Consider the following 19,864-nt stretch of genomic DNA (forward strand, 5'->3'; position numbering starts at 1 on the left):
TTTATTTGCAAAAACAATCCAACATAGGAAGTGGCACAGAGACGGCTAGGGCTAATGAGGGGAGCAGGGATGTGCAGAGACGAGACAGACGACGGCCGTTTCGCGCGATTGCGCTTCTACGGGTCCATGTCACATGGACCCGTAGAAGCGCAATCGCGCGAAACGGCCGTCGTCTGTCTCGTCTCTGCACATCCCTGCTCCCCTCATTAGCCCTAGCCGTCTCTGTGCCACTTCCTATGTTGGATTGTTTTTGCAAATAAAGAATTGAAGACTGACGGGTGAGTGCTGCAACTTTTATTCTTTGATGTTTACTTTTTTTACATTTGCAATGCTTCAATAATCTCCATGGGAGACTAGAAGCTGCAATAACCCGATCGCTTCTGCTACATACAGGCGATGATCAGATCGCATGTATGTAGCAGAATTGCTGACTTGCTATGAGCGCCGACCACGGGGCAGTGACAACCATAGAGGTCTCCAGGAGACCTCTGGTTGTCATGCCGACCAAACGGTGACTGCGATCACATGACAGGTCACCAATGGGCGTGATTTCCGTAAGTGTGCGTTAAATGCTGCTGTCAGAGTTTGACAGCGGCATTTAATGCTTTAACAGTCGCGTGTGGATCACGATTCCACCTGCGGCTGTTGTGGGCAAATGTCAGCTGTTCAAAATAGCTGACAGCAAAGATGTGGTCTCTGCGCCGGAGCCCACCTCAAATGGGGAGACATGACATGCGCCCAACTAGTACAGCACATGTCGTGAAGGAGTTAATTCAGAAGCCACAGCCGCTATGCAGTTGACAAAGCTGTAATGCTCTGGAGCTTCCAAACTCAGTACATCCAGCTTCTGCCACCACCAGTAACAGCTGATCGGCGGTGATGCAGGGTGTTGCACCCCTACGGATCAAATATTGATGACCTATCCTAATGAAAGATCATCAATATAAAAGTCCCAGACAACCAATTTAAGTCTTGGAATTTCAAGCCTGGGATTAGAAACTGATAATGCTAATGTCATACATTTAAATACACTTAAGTTAAGTCAGTAAAACCCATACTTTTCTACCACACAGATTTCATTGTAAGAAACTATTGTGATGATTCTGTAGGAAAATGGGCACAAAAGTATCAATAGCAACAGTAAAATGTGTGCTATATTAACATGACCTAAAAGGTGGCTCAGCAATGGAGAAGCTACTTCTCTCAGACTACCATAAAATAGCCAGGGGACAGTTTGTAGCTGTACATGGGGACAAAAATAGGGTTTTTTGGAGAAGTGTCTTCAGGTCTGATGACACAATTTGTTATATATGTAGGAAAAAAGGGGTAGGCAATGGCATGCAATCAGAAAAACACCATGCGAACCACAAAGCACAGGGTTGGCAGTATCATGTTGTAGAGGTGCTTTGTTGCAGGATTGGCTAGTGTAATTCACAAAATCGATGTCATTATAAGGAAAGGAAAATGATGTGGAGATATTAAAGTAACATATCAGGTCACTGGCCAAAAAGTTAAAGCTTGGGCACAAATGGGTCTTTCAAAAGGACAAATTTCACAAGCATTAAGCATTCTGCCAAAGTTGTGGCAAACGTGTTTAAGGATAGCAAGGGAATGTAAGAGCCCTGAAAAATGTATCCACCAACTGGAGTGACAGTGAGTCGGATGGGAGAAAGAAGGCCAAGGATTGAGGGTCTCCTTGAAGGAGGGAGACAACAATCCCCACCCTCTGTATATCACTCCCATATGACCGCAGCGGAAACCTGAAATAGAGCTTACATGCTTCCTGAAATGCGACAAATTTATTCCGAACCCCAGAAAACCTATCCAGGAGTGTCACTTTAGGTTCCAGTTCAGCTGTCTGTTGTGAAGAAACCTTAGACCATGCGTCTGATAGCTCAAAAGACAGACTCTGCAGCTGTCTCGCAGCGTTAGCGACGGGATCCATGTCAAGATCCAAAAAAGTAGGGCGAGTGAAAATGTCACACTGTGACTGTATGTGATTGCGGAATGGGGTCCTGTACAGTCCCTAGGGCTAGGGCCCTAACTATTGCTCCCAAAGGTGCCTCTGATGGTGAGTAGGTTTGGGCCAGGTGCCTTACTGTTCTCCTGTTATACCCAAACCTGTCCCATCCCCCTCCCCCCAGGAGGCCTCGGACATAAATGCTAGTGTATAAACAAGTATGACAATCAGAGATAACAAAAAGCAACATACAAAACATACATACATAACATACAAAACACTCACCCAAAATAGAGAGGTATGTTTGGAAGTGTAGAAATATACAAACCAAATGAGGACAATGAAGAAATTACACACCCAAAAACCAAAGAACAATCTCCAACTCTGCACAGCAATTTCAGGGAACTACCAGGAAAAAACTTTCACTGGCAAGGAAGAGAAGGTCTTGTCAGATTTTACAGAGAGAGGAAATGACTAGATCAGGAGCAGCTGTAAGATGGAGCTTCATGTTCCTAACCAGTATAGAAAGGGTCCTTAACCTCTTCAGCTCCATAGGAAACAAAATCCATTAAATATGGGACACAAAACACACAGGCTAAACGGAAGACCTGCAATTCACAATATGTAGTGATTTTCTAACCCCGGATCATCCATGTAGATCCATGTAGAAGCCAGCACTAGCAGCATTCTATAAAAAAATTAAATTTATTGTTTAGATTAAAAACATGAGTGGCAAAGAGAAGCAACAAAAATAATTCAAAATATATACAGTATAACAAAGGTAGAAAATGGATGCATGTCTATTCTAATCTTGAAGCCTGGATAACTGATTAGACGGACGTGTGTGCATTCTCTCCTTTGTCATATATATTTGTAATTATTTTTGTTGCTGTTCTTTGCCACTTATGTTTTTAATCTTAACAATAAATTACATTTTTTAAGGAATACTATGAGTGCTGGAATGTTCAGCTCAGAAAATATATATTTTCTATACCTATTGGGGAAATGTAACCATACCAGCAAGATGGCTCAGTGAGTAGCAGTGCAGCGCTGGGGTCCAGGCTTCAAACCCCACCAAGGACAACACCTGCAAGGATTTTGTATGTTCTCCTCCGGTTTCCTCCCACTACTGATAGGGAATCTAGATTGTGAGCTCCAAAAGGGACAGCGATGATAATGTCTGTAAAGCGCTGCGGAATAAATGGCGCTATATAAGTGAGTAAAATAAATAAATACCTGAAACAGTCAGTGTGCCAATCTGAGTCCAAGGCCTGAAGATATCGTCCATCATAGATACTTTGTCCACAACTTGCACAAACTGGCAATTCATTACCTATAGGAGGAGAACAAAGTGTGTAAAGAAGGTGCCAAGAGGAATACATTATACAAAAAGACAGTTCCTAATTGTTTTATATTTTTATAAAAAGTTTGGATGGTAATACTGGAAGTCCCCAATAATCGAGTGTATCTAATTCATTTTTAATTTCGTTAGATGGAGAGAGAGAGAGAGAGAGAGACTCCAGAATGGAAAATACAGCTACAGGGCATGCTCAGTGTAAAAAAAACAGAATCGGTAGCCGTATTCACCTATTTCACCCACGTTTTATCCGTTTATCGCCGGATCCTTCGCTGTGCATTTTTTCACCGGACAATAAAAACATTCCTCTGGACGTTTTCTCCGGCCGCCGGAAAACTAATTTTTGACGTATCCGCCAAAAACAGATGAAACGTTAGGCTATCAGGTGCAATCCGACGATAATACAACTCTATGAGAAAAAAACAGATCCGGCGGAAAAAAAAGGATCCGTTTTTTTAAAAAAATATGTGTGAAAGTAGCCTAAGACTGCAATTGAACAATTTATCTTTATCCTCCAGTGTTACATGAGTCAAGACTAGTCTCGTGAGGCATCTTTACCCCCATATTTATAATTGCTCTGATATTCTAATCACGCCTCTCTGACATGACTGACATCCGGCATACACTCCCACCAGACTAGACCGGCTTTAGATCCTCTCTGGGCGTGAATGATAACCTGAATAACAGTCCTACAAGTCATGTATGAAGGATGACCCTGCTGAGCTAGTCCCACCTCATTAGTATATGCAACGATATAGGAAAAATGCACATTTTTCAACATTGCAACATTAGTCTGGCATATCATACAAGTCATCAGAACCCCTACCGCTATAGTAGCTGTTGGTGACAGTCTACTTGTCAGGTTCCTTTCAAACCACTGCTACGTGTCAGAAAGTCAAATCACCAACTTTTCAATTTCCCTAATTTCCGACTCCACAGCTGTGATCATTACTGACCATGTACATAAAGTGCAGCACAGATTCATCTCAACTAAAAGCCCAGATCATTAGATCAGGAACAGAACAGACATTTATAGGACATTTCATAACTTTCCCAAATTATTCTGAAAACATTATTCTGCACTGTACTACTGAACCCAATGTATTATATATGTTAGGAGTCGGTCCATTTTATACCGACTCCAACTCCACCAAAATGGACACTGACTCTGACTCCACAGCCCTTCTTTAAAAATAAAAAATGACATAGCACAGGAAGTTCAGGGGCATTGATTGCTATTATTGTTAGTAAAAAATTAGATTCCTATTGGTTAACCTTGGTAACTGATGCATTTTGATGTTCATGTAATGGTGGGAATTTTTCGATTTCTTACAAATCTACTGAACCCTATAGTGAGCTAAAGCCTACCACACACATAAAATGAATGTCAGCCAAATGGTTGACTGGCAGCCATCTTGGCCGTCTTTCCCATACACAGGAGCACTCCGTCAGCCGAGTGTTCCTGGGTTCTCTATGAGAAAGCTGAAGACAGATACTGTATGCAGCCAGATATTATCTCCATGAGAACAAAAGGATCGGCAGTCTCAAATCGGACATGCCAGATCCTTAATTGTCTGGGGACCCTATAGACATATGACTATGGGCGGAAACAGTCGACATCAGCAGGTTCAACCAACATAAGTCTAATGTGAATGGAGGGCTTAATTTCAGTATAATCTTCAGGCTGAATGGGCAATCATAATATAAACCCAAAAGTGTAGTAATATTACAGGCGTGTGAAACTGGCTTTAGTCATTTTCTTGCGTCACTTAATGACTACTTAATATGGTTCAATTGTTTATCTTTAGGAAGAACATTTTATATATTAAGCAATTACAGTGATCCATCAGTCGTCAGCATGCATTGGACAGGTACTGCTATTAACCATATGTTATCCTTTTTACACTGTGTTTCGAATTATGGTGCAAGAAATGCTCCTGTTGTACATAACGTCCTCCTTGTGGGATCACTCTGTTAAACTTTTTAACAAAAGAACACTTTTTTTTAACAATTAAATTTAATGGAAGACTAAATGTACTCAACTGTAGGACAAGCGAAGACAGCATTACAAGAGCCTAAATTAGCATCTACTGCGGCTTCTACAAAACATTCTCGACGTGCATGGCTGCCATACAAGGACTAGCTAAAAAATGTAAGCCTCCAATGATCAATAGATTAGTGTGGGTCAGCACGTAACCCTAAACAGTTCCAAAAGCAATCATCATGTGAAATAGCTGAGTTGCTCCAAATGATAAGATCCAAGTTCTTATGATGATCTCCGGCAAGTTTGAGAAGGCAGCAGATAATATGTGGAGGCTATCATTTTGAGATGCTTCGATCTAAGTACTAAAATGCTTCTGAATTTTGATTGGATGTTACATATTAATTCATCTTTTCATAAGATTTACTTTAGACTTTTACCCTAGTGATGGGAGAGAAATATTATATAATCGTTGAGCAGGTCCCTCAATACCTATTTCAATAATTTTGGGTATTATCCACCCATGCAATCTCTTCTGCAACTAAAGGCTGAAGCAGGACTGTAGACATTCAGGGGGTACAAATATAAGGCTAAAAATATAGTACTCAGCTGACTTATTGTGGGCTCAAATTAGGGTTTCGTACTCTCTAAAGCTTTTATTTCCTTTACATGTTCTACAAAGATTAAAAAACTCAGTTTAGTCAAAAATCACTTAATGATCTAAATGGCAGAGGTTTCATTACATGCAGGAGTGACATAAGTACAGCAACATTTAGTCATAGCCAGTTATCTCATGAACACATCAGGTTGCAATGATCCTTGGGCCATACCACTTGACTGTGTATTCAATCAAAGTTAGATAGATATAATTGAAAAAATGAAAATATATAACCCAGATACCCATATCTAATTTTTAATAAACATTGCTTTTATTATTAGATTTGCATATACCTATTGACATAAAAACATAGCAAACTATATGCAACAAAGCCCCAAAATCTGCCATATGTTGTAGTCGTCAGAGGCACTGAGAATGGAAAGCAGAATGGAAACCTCCCTATCTACATTAGGATATTGCTTGCTCATCAAACTCCCACAAAGTTAGATTGTTATCTCCTCTGCTAAGCATGTCAAATATTTTGGGAATGTCATCAACTGAGCAACACCAAAATTCACATGATGATTACACATATGTTCAGCTCCATGGATTTCCGCCCTCTATTGAAAAAAAAAATTCTAATTGGTTAAAGGGAGCCTGTCAGCAGCTTTTTTGGCCTCCAAGAGATGACTACACCCCATTATTCTCTATAATCATGTATTTAATAGCCAAAACGAATAGCGCATTGTATTAAAAAAAATAGTATTCCTAAGCATGACAATGGCTCTCTGCAGTCAGGTTGGTGGAGCAGCTCTGTAGAGAAGTCATGCTGGTATCAACCTAATTATTACAGTCTACCTTGAGTGACTTCCTGGGTCATTGTTTCACTGACATTGTGCATTGTGCAGTAAAATGTGTTAAGAAAAAAGTCTTTGCTCTGTTTCCAAAAAAGTGCCACTCCTGTCTGCGGGCAGTGTCCGATAACATAGATAATCTCCATTTATAGCAATCCTTTACCTGTGGAATCAAAAGTGTCCATACATTTCTCATGTACAGTCACACTACATACCCTACTTGGTATCGCCTTTTGCCTCCTGAACGCCCTCCCCTTTGAAATAAACGGGGGGTCGCATGATAACACAGCACCCGGATGTCATGCGGGTATTGGGTAGACTACAGCTGATTACCCGGGCCCCTGCGATATCCCTCAGACTAGGGAAAACCCTGTCTGTCCCTCTCCGAGAATTTACACTGATGGTGTGCTTGTATGGGCCGCCAGGCCTGACCCGGACTCCTGTTTCAGTCCTATGCTGAAACCTCCTCCCGCCACCCAGTGATTAGACCACACACCAACCCCTACAGAAAGCACAGACAGGAAAAACTAAAAACGCACCACGCCGCAGTCACACAGGAAAACACTATAATGTGCACAGGGCAAAACAAATACAAATATAGGAAGGAGAAATATGACAAAGGATAATACACCACCAGATACGATATTTCTTCTCCTAGACCGCCACTCCAGACCGAGATCACCAGGGACAAGACACAAGCTATAATCGGCAACGCCCAAAGTCCAGAATGACTATTTAAAGGCCACGGGCGTGACCCAGCCTCCAACCCGATTACCAGCTAGATTAACCCCGGACAACCTGGATAAAGTCTAGCCAGCGCCACTGAGCGTATAGTGGACGAATGTGGAATTACCGCTGCCTGTTGGACGCCCTAGTGTGAATAGCGTCCGACATGACAGTACCCCGCCTTCTACGAGGGACCCCAGGGCCCTCACGACTTATAGGACCCGGCTTGTCCAGATGGCGGCGGTGAAACTTACTGACCAGCCGGTCCGCATGTATGTCCGAAGCTGGTACCACGCCAGTGTACCAGGTACTGTAATGTGCGGCGCACTATACGAGAGTCAACCACCTTGGAGACTTCAAACTCCAAATTGCCATCCACCAAGACTGGAGGTGGCATCGGCGCCGCGTCCACGGAACCCACCACCTTCTTTAAAAGAGATCTGTGAAACACGTTGTGTATCTTATATACCGTAGGAAGCTCCAATCGGTAGGCTACCGGGTTAATGATGGCGACCCTAAATGGACCAATAAACCTTGGACCCAATTTCAGGGATAGTACTTTGAGTTTTATGTTTCTTTGTGGACAACCACACCCAATCACCCACACTCAGGTCCGGACCTGGCACATGTCTACTGTCAGCCACTCGTTTGTACCTTGCACCCACGCTCAGCAAGCGCTGTTTCACTCTCCTCCAAACGGATGACAGTTGTGCTCCTAGCTGGTACTCCTCCGGAACGCCAGCAGAGCCATCCTGACACAGAGTACAAAATTGAGGATGGTACCCGTAAACACAAAAGAACGGGGACTCCCCAGACGATTCCTGGCGGTGATTATTTATGGCAAACTCAGCCAAAGGAAGGAACATCGACCACTCCTCCTGGTTGTCAGAAACAAAGCAGCATAAGTACTGCTCCAAATTCCGGTTCATACGCTCGGTCTGACCATTTGACTGAGGATGAAACACCGAAGAATGTGACAACTTGATCCCCAGCCGTGAGCAAAATGCTTTCCAAAACTTTGCCACAAACTGAGTACCCCTATCCGACACTATGTCAGACGGGACCCCGTGAAGTCTGACCACCTCCTGCACAAAAACCTGAGCCAGAGTCTTCGCGTTAGGCAACGAAGGCAAGGACACAAAGTGCGACATCTTTGAGAACCGATCAGCAACCACCAAGATGACCGTGTTCCCAGCTGAGGAGGGTAGGTGTGTAATAAAATCCATGGAGATCTCCGTCCATGGCCTACTGGGTACCCCTAGAGGATGTAATGAGCCAGCAGGACGGGAGCGGGGCGTCTTAGCCCTAGCACACGTGGTACATGCTGATACGTACGAGACCACGTCCTGTCGGATTTTGGGCCACCAAAACCGACGCGACACCAACTCCAAAGTACCCCTAACCCCTGGATGGCCAGCCAGAACAGCATCATGATGCTCACCCAACACCTTTAGGCGAAGATGGAGCAGTACAAATGATTTGTTAATGGGAAGCTCTGGTGGTACTTCCTCCTGAGCCTCGGCAATCTCAGCCTCAACCTCTGTCGTGAGAGCCGAGACCACTACACCCTTTTGGAGGATGGGTACCGGATCTTCCCGAGGTTCTCCCCCCGGAAAACACCTGGATAAAGCATCTGCCTTAGTGTTCTTAGACCCAGGTCGGTACGTAACAAAAAAGTTGAATCGCGTGAAAAACAATGCCCAGCGAGCCTGCCTGGGGGACAGACGCTTGGCTGACTCTAAATAAAGCAGATTTTTATGGTCGGTGATAACTGTAACCTGGTGGACCGACCCCTCCAAGAAGTGTCGCCATTCCTCAAAAGCCAACTTGATAGCCAACAACTCCCTGTTGCCGATATCGTAGTTACGTTCGGTGGGCGACAGCTTCTTGGAAAAGTAGGCACATGGACGCAACTCGCCCAAGGATGAGCCTTGTGACAGCACCGCCCCCAGTCCAACCTCAGACGCATCGACTTCCACGGTAAACGGTTTTGATACGTCCGGTTGCACCAGAATGGGGGCCGAAGCAAAACCGTTCTTCAGAAATTCGAATGCGCGCACAGCAGCCTCAGGCCAGGCTGAGAAATTGGTACCCTTTTTCGTCATGTCAGTAAGCGGTTTAGCAATGGTAGAAAAATCTTTGATAAATTTTCTATAATAATTAGAAAATCCAAGGAACCGCTGGAGTGCTTTTAGGTTATCAGGCCATTCCCAATGCAGCACCGCTTGCACCTTAGCGGCGTCCATTTTAAACCCTGAAGCAGACACAATATAACCCAAGAAAGGCAACTCCTGAACCGGAAAAACACATTTCTCCAGTTTTGCATAGAGCTTATTTTCTCTGAGTAGCTGTAACACCTGCCGCACATGCTCTAAATGAGTATCACGGTCGCATGAATAAATGAGAATGTCATCTACGTACACAATAACGAATTTCCCCAGTACATGCGAGAACACATCATTTATAAAATGTTGAACTACAGCAGGCGCGTTTGTCAACCCAAATGGCATCACCAAATTTTCAAAATGACCCTCAGGAGTATTAAAAGCTGTCTTCCACTCATCACCTTGATGGACTCTTATGAGGTTGTACACCCCCCTGAGGTCAAGCTTGGAAAACCACTTAGCACCAGCCACCTGGTTGAACAAATCAGGTATCAGTGGCATACGGTATGGATCACGAACCGTAATCTGGTTTAACTCCCTGAAATCCAGACACGGGCGTAGTCCGCCAACTTTCTTAACGAAGAAGAACCCTGTTGCCACCAGCGAGGACGAAGGCCTGATGTGCCCTTTGCTCAAACTCTCAGCAATGTAGTCTTTTAAAGCTTGCCTCTCAGGACCAGAGATGTTAAACATCCTAGCTTTCGGCAATTTGGCCCCTGGTTTAAACCTAATAGTACAGTCATAGGGTCGATGTGGTCCGCTCCACTGAATTATGTCCTGAGTTTTCCAGTCAATCACCAAGTTGTGCATAGACAACCATGGAAAACCCAGAACCATTTGTGCAGGAAGATTACTGAGCACCCTACGTGTAACTTGCTCAGAATGTAGGACCCCAATGTGGAGTTTAACCTCAGCCACAAACTCAGTAATGTCCCCCTGTGGGAGTGGAGTAGCATTGATGGTGACCACCCGGATAGGATGAGGCAGTTTTTCGACCGTGAACAAGGCCGTGCGCGCAAACTCCTCATCAATGAGATTAGTGGCCGACCCACTATCCACAAAAACAGTGATTGGCAGCTCTCTGCCAGCGACCATAACTCTGGCAGGAAGCATACATTGAGAGACCACCATGGAGGATATGCATAAGCTCAGATTGGCCTCCTCCACACCCTCTGAGCTTAGTAGTTTTCCGCCGTTGCGCTTTTCTTAGAAAACAGAGGACAAGCATTAACATAATGCCCTTTTTTACCAAAGCAAAAACAGGCTCCCTGCTTCCTGAGTGAGGGGGCTCGATGATGTGACACCCCTGAGATTTGCATAGGCTCCGTAGGCTCACCTGCAGCAACCTCACGTGCACCCACGCCCTCCCCCATAAGCGGCGTCTCTTGCACCCCCTGACGCAAACGGCGATCAATGCGGACAACAAGACTCATGGCAGACTCTAGAGAAGCAGGAGTCTCATACATCAGGAGGGCTTGTTTAACCCTTCTCGAAAACCCATGTACAAACTGACTCCGCAGCGCCGGGTCATTCCATTGTGTGTCCACCGCCCAGCGGCGAAATTCAGAACAGTAATCCTCCGCCATTCGCTCCCCCTGGCAGAGAGCGTGTATTTTAGATTCTGCTAGAGCCAATCTGTCAGGATCATCATATATGAGCCCAAGAGCAGAAAAAAAAATCTCCACTGAGTTAAATGCAGCTGAATCAGATGGTAATGAAAATGCCCATGCTTGGGGGTCACCGTTCAGTAAAGACAATACTAGGCCCACACGCTGTGTACTCAAGGCTGCTGAAGTTTTCTATTATTAGATTTATTACCTGATGTTCACCATATGCCACAGCTCATTAAAAGAATGGATGGAGGTCTTTAATATCCCCCTCCTCCAATTAGCAGAATGAATGGTCTCTCAAATTCTACAGTGCATGCAAAGTCTGAATTATACAAGTGTTCTCCCTGATACTTTAATTGAGAATCATTTGAAACCATCCTGATCCTGAGTCCTCCATCTGACCTGCAGTTTAATGGTTTCACTATGGAAATGCAGCATGTATATTGAGGGACAGCAATTGGAAAGCCAGTGGTCAGCTTTCCAATCTGAGCCTAATTATTTTCTATGTAATGTCCCTGTCCTATTGCTGTGAGGACAACATCTGCTGTCAGTTGAAGAATACAGTCGTCAGCTGTGACCTCCGGACCAGGAGTGTACTTTCAGCTCAGCCATTTTGTGATTCAGGACACATCCTGGAAGAGCTGAAAATCTCCCAAGCCTCATCAAAAACATCTGACACCTCCCCCCAAAAATCAGTATTTTCTGGAATATTTTGTGCGCCAGAGTTGGTAACCGAGACATGGAGGGGGAAGAAGAACGGGAAGGGGACGAATATGATGGTTAAAGTGGGTGTGTACTTGTGGCAAAAAATGCCCGGTGGCACACCTTGTGTGTTTTAAAGTTGACTTTTAGAGAAAGCATGTTATCCATGAAACACCCACTTATCACCCCTAAGATTTCATTTGTACTGTGACTGAGTGTAACTGGTTAGTGATATTACATTATATAACACTGTAAGCATGGCATGAAACATAAAATGCATCTTAATTAATAGAACAAAAGGCTAAATCATTAGACGGGCAACATGTTTTCATTTTCATACCTCCTGTGACATCAATGTTAGACATGCCTTTCCTGCAATCATCTGGGCCTCCTTGCAGCCTCTTACAAGATGGGGGTCATGTAGACTTTTCCTTGCCCCTCGACCTTGCCCTTGGAAATTAGAGGTCAGGCAAGCTTTTCACTTGGTAGCACTAACAATCCCTGGGCAGAGAATTATGGTACTGAATGATGGTGGAAGTCACTGAATAATACCTTGGATAAAAACCTCAAAATGTTGTTTCTAGTCATGCTGAAACCTATAAAATAACCTTCAGTTGTTTACAAAGCTTCTGGGCTAACCTCACTAATATTTGAAGCACGTACTGTACAAATGTATTGACAGGGACGCGCTCTATGTCCCCAAGCTTCCAACGTCATCTGCATGCTCATCAGTATGCATTCTTTGATGGGATCAATACTTTTTATGTGAGCTTTCATTTATCATTTATCCTCTTCTCAATTGATGCAACTGAATAAAATGAAATATCAAAACTATGAAGAGCAGATACATAAACAAAAATATATGTACTGTAGCCAAAATAAGCCTTTAAAAAGCATATATTCTAGGCATGTGTGGAAAAATGATGCAAAATCATAATAATTTAAAAAAATACAAAAATAAGTGTTAGTTAATTTTCATCAATTAACAAAATACAAAGCAAATGGAGAAAATTAAATCAAACTACTATTTGGTGTGACCACCCTTTGCCTTCAAAATGGGATAACTGGTAATTCTTCTCGGCTAGCTTCACTTGTACACAATTTTTGGAGGAATTTGGCAAGGAAATTGTTCCAAAAGTCTATGAAAACTATCCACAGATCTTCTCTATATGTAGGTTTGAGATCAGGAGCTCTGTGGGGCCATATCATCACTATCAAGACTCCTTGTCCTTCTCTACTTTGTAGGCAGTTCTTATTGATATTGGCTGAATGTTTGAGGTTGTTTTCCTACTACAGAATAAATTGAATTGATTGACCACAAATCACAAGTACTATAAAAATTGCCCTGAAATGACATTTATAAAACTCTGAGGTCTGCTAGGACTGTATTGGACCTTTTCCAAGCTCCTTAACGCAAAACAGTCATAGAAATGTCCAAGTGACCTCAGTATTAGTGTTGAGCGATACCATCCGATACTTGAAAGTATCGGTATCGGAAAGTATCGGCCGATACCGGCAAAGTATCGGATCCAATCCGATACCGATACCCGATACCAATACAAGTCAATGGGACTCATGTATCGGACGGTATCCCTGATGGTTCCCAGGGTCTGAAGGAGAGGAAACTCTCCTTCAGGCCCTGGGAACCATATTAATGTGTAAAATAAAGAATTAAAATAAAAAATATTGCTATACTCACCTCTCCGACGCAGCCTGTACCTCACCGAGGGAACCGGCAGCGTTGTTTGCTTAAAATTCGCGCTTTTCCTTCCTTACGTGAAGTCTCGGCTTGTGATTGGTCGCGTGCCGCCCATGTGACCGCGACGCGACCAATCACAAGCCAGAACGTAATTTTAAAATCCTGAAGGACCTAAAATTACGTCACGGCTTGCTGTGATTGGTCGCGTCGCGGCCACATGGGCGACGCGACCAATCACAAGCCGTGACGTCACGGGAGGCAGGACAAGCGCGCATTTTAAAATGCGCGCTTGTCCTGCCTCCCGTGACGTCACGGCTTGTGATTGGTCGCGTCGCCCATGTGACCGCGACGCGACCAATCACAAGCCAGAACGTAATTTTAAAATCCTGAAGGACCTAAAATTACGTCACGGCTTGCTGTGATTGGTCGCGTCGCCCATGTGACCGCGACGCGACCAATCACAAAGCCGGAACGTAATTTTAAAATCCTGAAGGACCTGAAATTACGTCACGGCTTGCTGTGATTGGTCGCGTCGCGGCCACATGGGCGGCACGCGACCAATCACAAGCCGGGACTTCACGTAAGGAAGGAAAAGCGCGAATTTTAAGCAAACAACGCTGCCGGTTCCCTCGGTGAGGTCCAGGCTGCGTCGGAGAGGTGAGTATAGCAAAAATTTTTTATTTTAATTCTCTCTTTTACACATTTTTACATTAATGTTGTTTCGATACCGATACCCGATACCACAAAAGTATCGGATCTCGGTATCGGAATTCCGATACCCGCAAGTATCGGCCGATACCCGATACTTGCGGTATCGGAATGCTCAACACTACTCAGTATATCTGACTATGGGTAAACGGAAGGTAAACTGTGGTAACCAATTGCTCGTTTAAAAACATACTGCACTGACAGACTATTTATGCTTTTTAAAATATAAAATTGTTAAAAAAATATCGATTTGGGGGGACAGATGACTGCCATGCTAATGTTTCCACACAGAAGAAGCCATGGCTCTTGACAAGCAGTGCTTCAAAAATGATGTCTTGGGAGAAACCACCGGTTTGTTGTTTGTTCAATGAAGAATGTATAGCTTTTAAACAAACAAATTATATAGGTCACAGTGGACAAAGAGGGGATGTATGAATGTCTATTGGCAGTGTCTGCAGCAGCAACAACACGACACAAAAAAAATGATGAAAAAGGCAACGGGAGATCTGGCTTTTAAGACCACTGCTGGCAGCCCCAGCAGCAGCAGTACATCTATAGGACACAGAGATTTTTGGCTGTTTATTGAAAGTTCCAGTTCCAGTATAGAATATCAAGGGACAGGCAACAAGTCTGGCTGTGCCATGATAGTGCTATAAAACACAGTGGACAAGTAGAAGATGTGTGACTGCCTATCAGAAGTAGTGTGCCACCTCATTTTCTTCAGTGCTACAGTTGTACATATTGTCTGAAATATTAGTCCTTTATTTTAAGGCTTTCCGTGAGCTATGATTGACTTTTACTACCCAATATTACAGTAAAATGACCGCTGCATTCCCTACCTTGGTTATTATACAGGCTACAAAAGTCCCTCCTTATTAGCAGCGCTATACTATGTGATATAATAGCTGTAAGGTATTATGAAGAATCCTGATGTCATCTGAAAATTCTCTGCCTGGTGCAATCTTCTGCTTTATGTAAAATGGCAGAGGGTATTTTTTGGGGCAATTCACGTGAATTAAATCACAAATTGTTCGAACTGATTCGCTCATCTCTATCCACATCAAAACTCCATAGAAACATACCCCGTTACATTTTTTAGAAAAAGAAAGATTTCTACTTTAAAGGATTAGCAATGCCATTTTCACACAGTTACTCCTTCCATTTAGCTTGTAAATGCATTAGGGCACACTGTAGAGGTAGAGTTTTTGCTTTAGGGAACTTGTCATCTATCATCATTGTCATATGAATACATCTCAGGCACATTTAGCTGGTTCTGGGAAGAACTACAACCGAGTACAAGGAGTAGGAATATATAGTTTGAAGAAGACTATCCTGCTTCTTTAGTGCTTTTTCTCTTACATTTTTCACGTGTGCATACATCTACATATGGATTGACATGGTTTAGTGGTTGTCTTGATGAACATTTAGCTTTTTCTTTGTGAAATTTCACTTATCCCCCTTAAGCTTTAATTTGTACTTAACTGCTTTTCTTAACCACTCTAATTTCAATTACATATGATGATATTCAGTATGTGTGGTGACCTGCATCATGATAGCAAGAACCATTAATTGCTCTCAGTAAGGGCTATTTCACATACGTTTTTATTTTTAGACTTTTTTTTATTACTGTCCGTTAATTAATTAATTAGTAGGTTCTGGACCCATTGCAATCAATGTGCTTTTGTACCCAAACCATTTTTTCTTTTGAGAAATTACGATGGCTCGTGTGTCGTCAAACTGGCATATTGTTGAGTGTGAACATAGTTTGGGTTCTGTCACAAAAGGGTTTGTAGACAGTTAATGGGGTAGTGGTCAAAACTGACCAATGCCATGCTTATTCACACAAGGGACTTTGGGCCCCCTGTTCTCAAATTCTACCCCATGTCATCAGACCCCAGTGTTCGTACATTTATCACCTGTCCCGTAAATATTTTCTATCACCCAAGTACCTCATTAAATAGGATGCAGTCCAACTCAACTCCTCTCCAACAGAGAAGGGTTTTCAGATCAAATCTCAACCCTGTAAGTGAAAAATCAATGTAAGAGTCAGACCAAAGTCTCCTTTCTTCATTGAAGGTCAACATCTCCCTGAGCAACCTAGTTCATTGAACGTTAGCATCTCCTTCCATTTGAATACCACCTCTCATCGACCCAGTATTTGGTACCTAAAAGGTAACGCAGGTCAATCAAGTCGACAAAACCCACCAGAATGTCCCCTTTTCTACACACTTTTAAAAAGTCTTCTGTCCTTTTTTGCCTAAATAAATAGTTTAAAATGATTTGCACAGAAAAAAAATTCTGGTTTGCTTAACTCCATAATTCTATAAAGTAAAGGAAGTACGACACTCTGGTTTTTGATAGGTGAACGGATCTGATCCCAACCTTCAAAATATATTCAAAAGTGCCGGATTCCTTTTTTGAATAATTCCAGAATTCTGGCATAACTCCCATTAAAGATCAGCCCCATGGTTCCTCGTCCTCATACACTTGCATGAGGTGAAGCTGGCACAGATCTGTTTTGTTAATTTTAGTTATGTCTCCAAACGTTGGCTACACACGTGTATGTTTTTGATATACAGAACTAGACAGTCAAAAAATTGGGAATCTCAACATCTTTCTCATGATCATGTCTACAGGAAAGTAATTCTGCAAGTCTGAATTTCATAGCACCCACCTTCCTCCAAACTCTTTTAAGTCAAATTAGCATCATTAATGAGAAGTGACAGATCAAGGTGGCTCAACATGAATAGAGAAAAAATAGTAATTTCTTTTTTGAAACATGGGGAAAAAAGATCACAGCACTTCCAAGTGATAGCAGAGACTGCTGTTTGAAGGACATACAATTCCCCTTTCCCAAAATTAAAGCTGTTCTCCAAAAAATAAAACTAACAGCGGCATATGTAAACTGCAAACTGTAACCTCTACAAAACCCATGGCATTATGTGGTACCGTTTTATACAGCAAGGGGATATCGGATGTCGGAGGCCATCATGACACTCCTTTGACTTCCTTAGGATGAATCTCTATGTATGATTTTAAAGAGTAACTATAATTTTAATTTTATTTGATTCATCAATAATACACATGGAAATAAAATACTTTGTAATATATCTTTATAAGAAAAAACTACTTTCTGAAGGACTGGTCATTCATTCTCAAAATTTCCAATTAACGGGTAAAATCTGTATTCAGTGAAGACAGATTTTTACATAATTGAGATATGAGATGGCAGTTACTACTGATAATTTTCCATGTACACAATAAGGGAAAGGAAAGCGTAGTTCTGCCTCTAGCTCCTTATTCTCCTCCCATATGCCTAAAATATTTTCAGACAAAAATAGGAGAAAAAGGAGCAAACTGATTACATCCGGTAAAAATAGTCATATAACTTTATTAATTCGTAGAAAAGATAAAACATCTCAACAGTACATAAAGAGCCATAAACAATGCAGATTGCTCTATACCCCACCCCCACCTATCACAACCTCACATTGCACATGAGTCCCTGAAAAAATAACATAAAGGTCCAAAGACCATAACCCTGAGGGAGCAGTGCATCCAAAAGTGGACACCTGGAGGTCAGCATGCATCCATAAAGTGACTAAGGATAAAGTAACACCTGTATAGCTTTCATATAAAGTGTTGAAGTAACTAGCAAAAGGTGCAATGCTTACCAGCAGATGAGTGGGAACAAGAGGGGTCAGATGGAGGGTCCCGACGCACGTTTCGCGGCTACTTGGGGCCGCTTTCTCAAGGGAGTATACCCCAAAGCAAGTGCTCAGAGTAGAACGCCAGATAAATGTGATCCAAAATGCTATGTAAAATGTTCCCAACAACAGCTTTAAATCAATCCACAAAAAACAAGTCCCCACTTAGGTCTGTCATCTGTTAACGGAAATATAGGTGGCTTCCATGTTATTGGTAGCACAAAGGCTCTGGAAAGGCAAAATGGCTCCTCACCCCCCAAAAAGAAATTCAGCAAACTCTGCTCTCCTAAATCCAAATGCCCCAGTGTGTCTAAACCACATTTAGCATCCACATGTTCTGTAGCAATGAGAGCCCACCTAATTTACAGGTGCGTGTCTCCAGAAGCATGAGCTCAGCAGACTACAACATATTAGGGACTACAACCTACTGGGCACTACAATGGCAGCTTACAATTTTCACTCAGCAACATCCACTGCTGTTTGTTACTGGAAAATACCTATGGAGTCAAAATTGTCACTACACCTGTAGATAAATTCCCAAAGGAGAATAATTTCCAAAATGGGGTCAGTTGAAGGAGGATGCTGCTCTTCTAGCACTTAGGGGCTCTGTATATGGAGTCTGCAAACTATTCTAGGAAAATCTGACTCCAGGAGATCTGTCCCTCCCGAGTCTTGCCATGTAGCTAAGTAGTACTGTACAGCCACATATGGTGTATTTCTACCCCATGGTGTCACATTTGGGTATTTTCTGTCATATATGCCCCCCCAAAGTCACTTCAAATGAGAGGTGATCCCTAAAAAAATGGTTTTGTAAAATTTGTTGTAAAAATGATAAATCGCTGGTCAACTTTTAACCCTTCTAACGTCCTAACCAAAAAAAAAAAATGACACCTGTTAAACGTAGATATGTGTTAAATGTTACTTATTAACTATTTTATCTGACATAACTCTCCGGGTCAAGGGCATAACAATTATAAATTTGAAAGTTGCACAATTTTCACCAAATTTCCGATATTTTTATAAACACAAGTCATATCAAACAAATTTTACCACTATCATGAAGTACAATATGTCATGAAAAAACTTTTTCAGAAGCCGTGTGATCCGCTGATGCGTTCCAGAGTTATTACCTCATAAAGTGACACTGGCCAGAATTGTAAAATTGAGCCTGGTCATGAAGGTGAACACAGTCTTGGAGAATAAAGGGGTTAATGTTATACCTTGTGCTCAAAGCTTTATTGTACATTTTAGTACGTAATGTACATGACACATAATCTATAACACCATGTGCTTTGTAGACCAGCATCAGACATGGTGATAACTACAGGGTCACACCAATACCCCCATCTCATTGTATCTACAGTAACCCACCAGATGCACTTATAGTAATTACTGCTAGTTCAGCCATCTGTCACCAGTCATTACCATGTGACATCTGTCTACTGTACAGTGCTAGCATCCACTATAGCGATATCATCAGCACCGGCCTACACTTAGTACCAGAGACCGAGCACTGAACAGCAGCTACCCGCTCCTATCACCCTCAGTAATTCACTGTAAGGGCTCATGCACAAAACTGAATTTCTTGTATGTATCTGTGGTTTTCACCGATAGCACTCATACCTATGATAGTCTATTGGTCTGTGCACATGTCCGATTTTTTCCTCAAACCCTTTGATGGGAGGGAAAAATCAGAGACATGTCCGATTTTGATTTGAGTGCCAGATCAAAATCGGCAATGCAAGTCTGTGGATCCATGCAAAAACATCGGACTGCACTCGGGTGGCATCAGAGTGT

General features: G+C 42.5%; 1 protein-coding gene across 1 annotated transcript in view; it reads right to left on the minus strand.

Moving 5' to 3' along the window:
• LIMK1 (LIM domain kinase 1) overlaps positions 1-19,864 on the minus strand; it is a 121,280-nt gene that overhangs the window by 93,931 nt on the left and 7,485 nt on the right. The window contains exon 2 of the mRNA XM_077294534.1: positions 3,197-3,293. Within this exon, the coding sequence (XP_077150649.1) occupies positions 3,197-3,293 (97 nt within the window). The remainder of the gene's footprint in view (positions 1-3,196; positions 3,294-19,864) is intronic.

Source organism: Ranitomeya variabilis, chromosome 3 (genome assembly GCF_051348905.1).
Source record: "Ranitomeya variabilis isolate aRanVar5 chromosome 3, aRanVar5.hap1, whole genome shotgun sequence".
NCBI lineage: Eukaryota > Metazoa > Chordata > Amphibia > Anura > Dendrobatidae > Ranitomeya > Ranitomeya variabilis.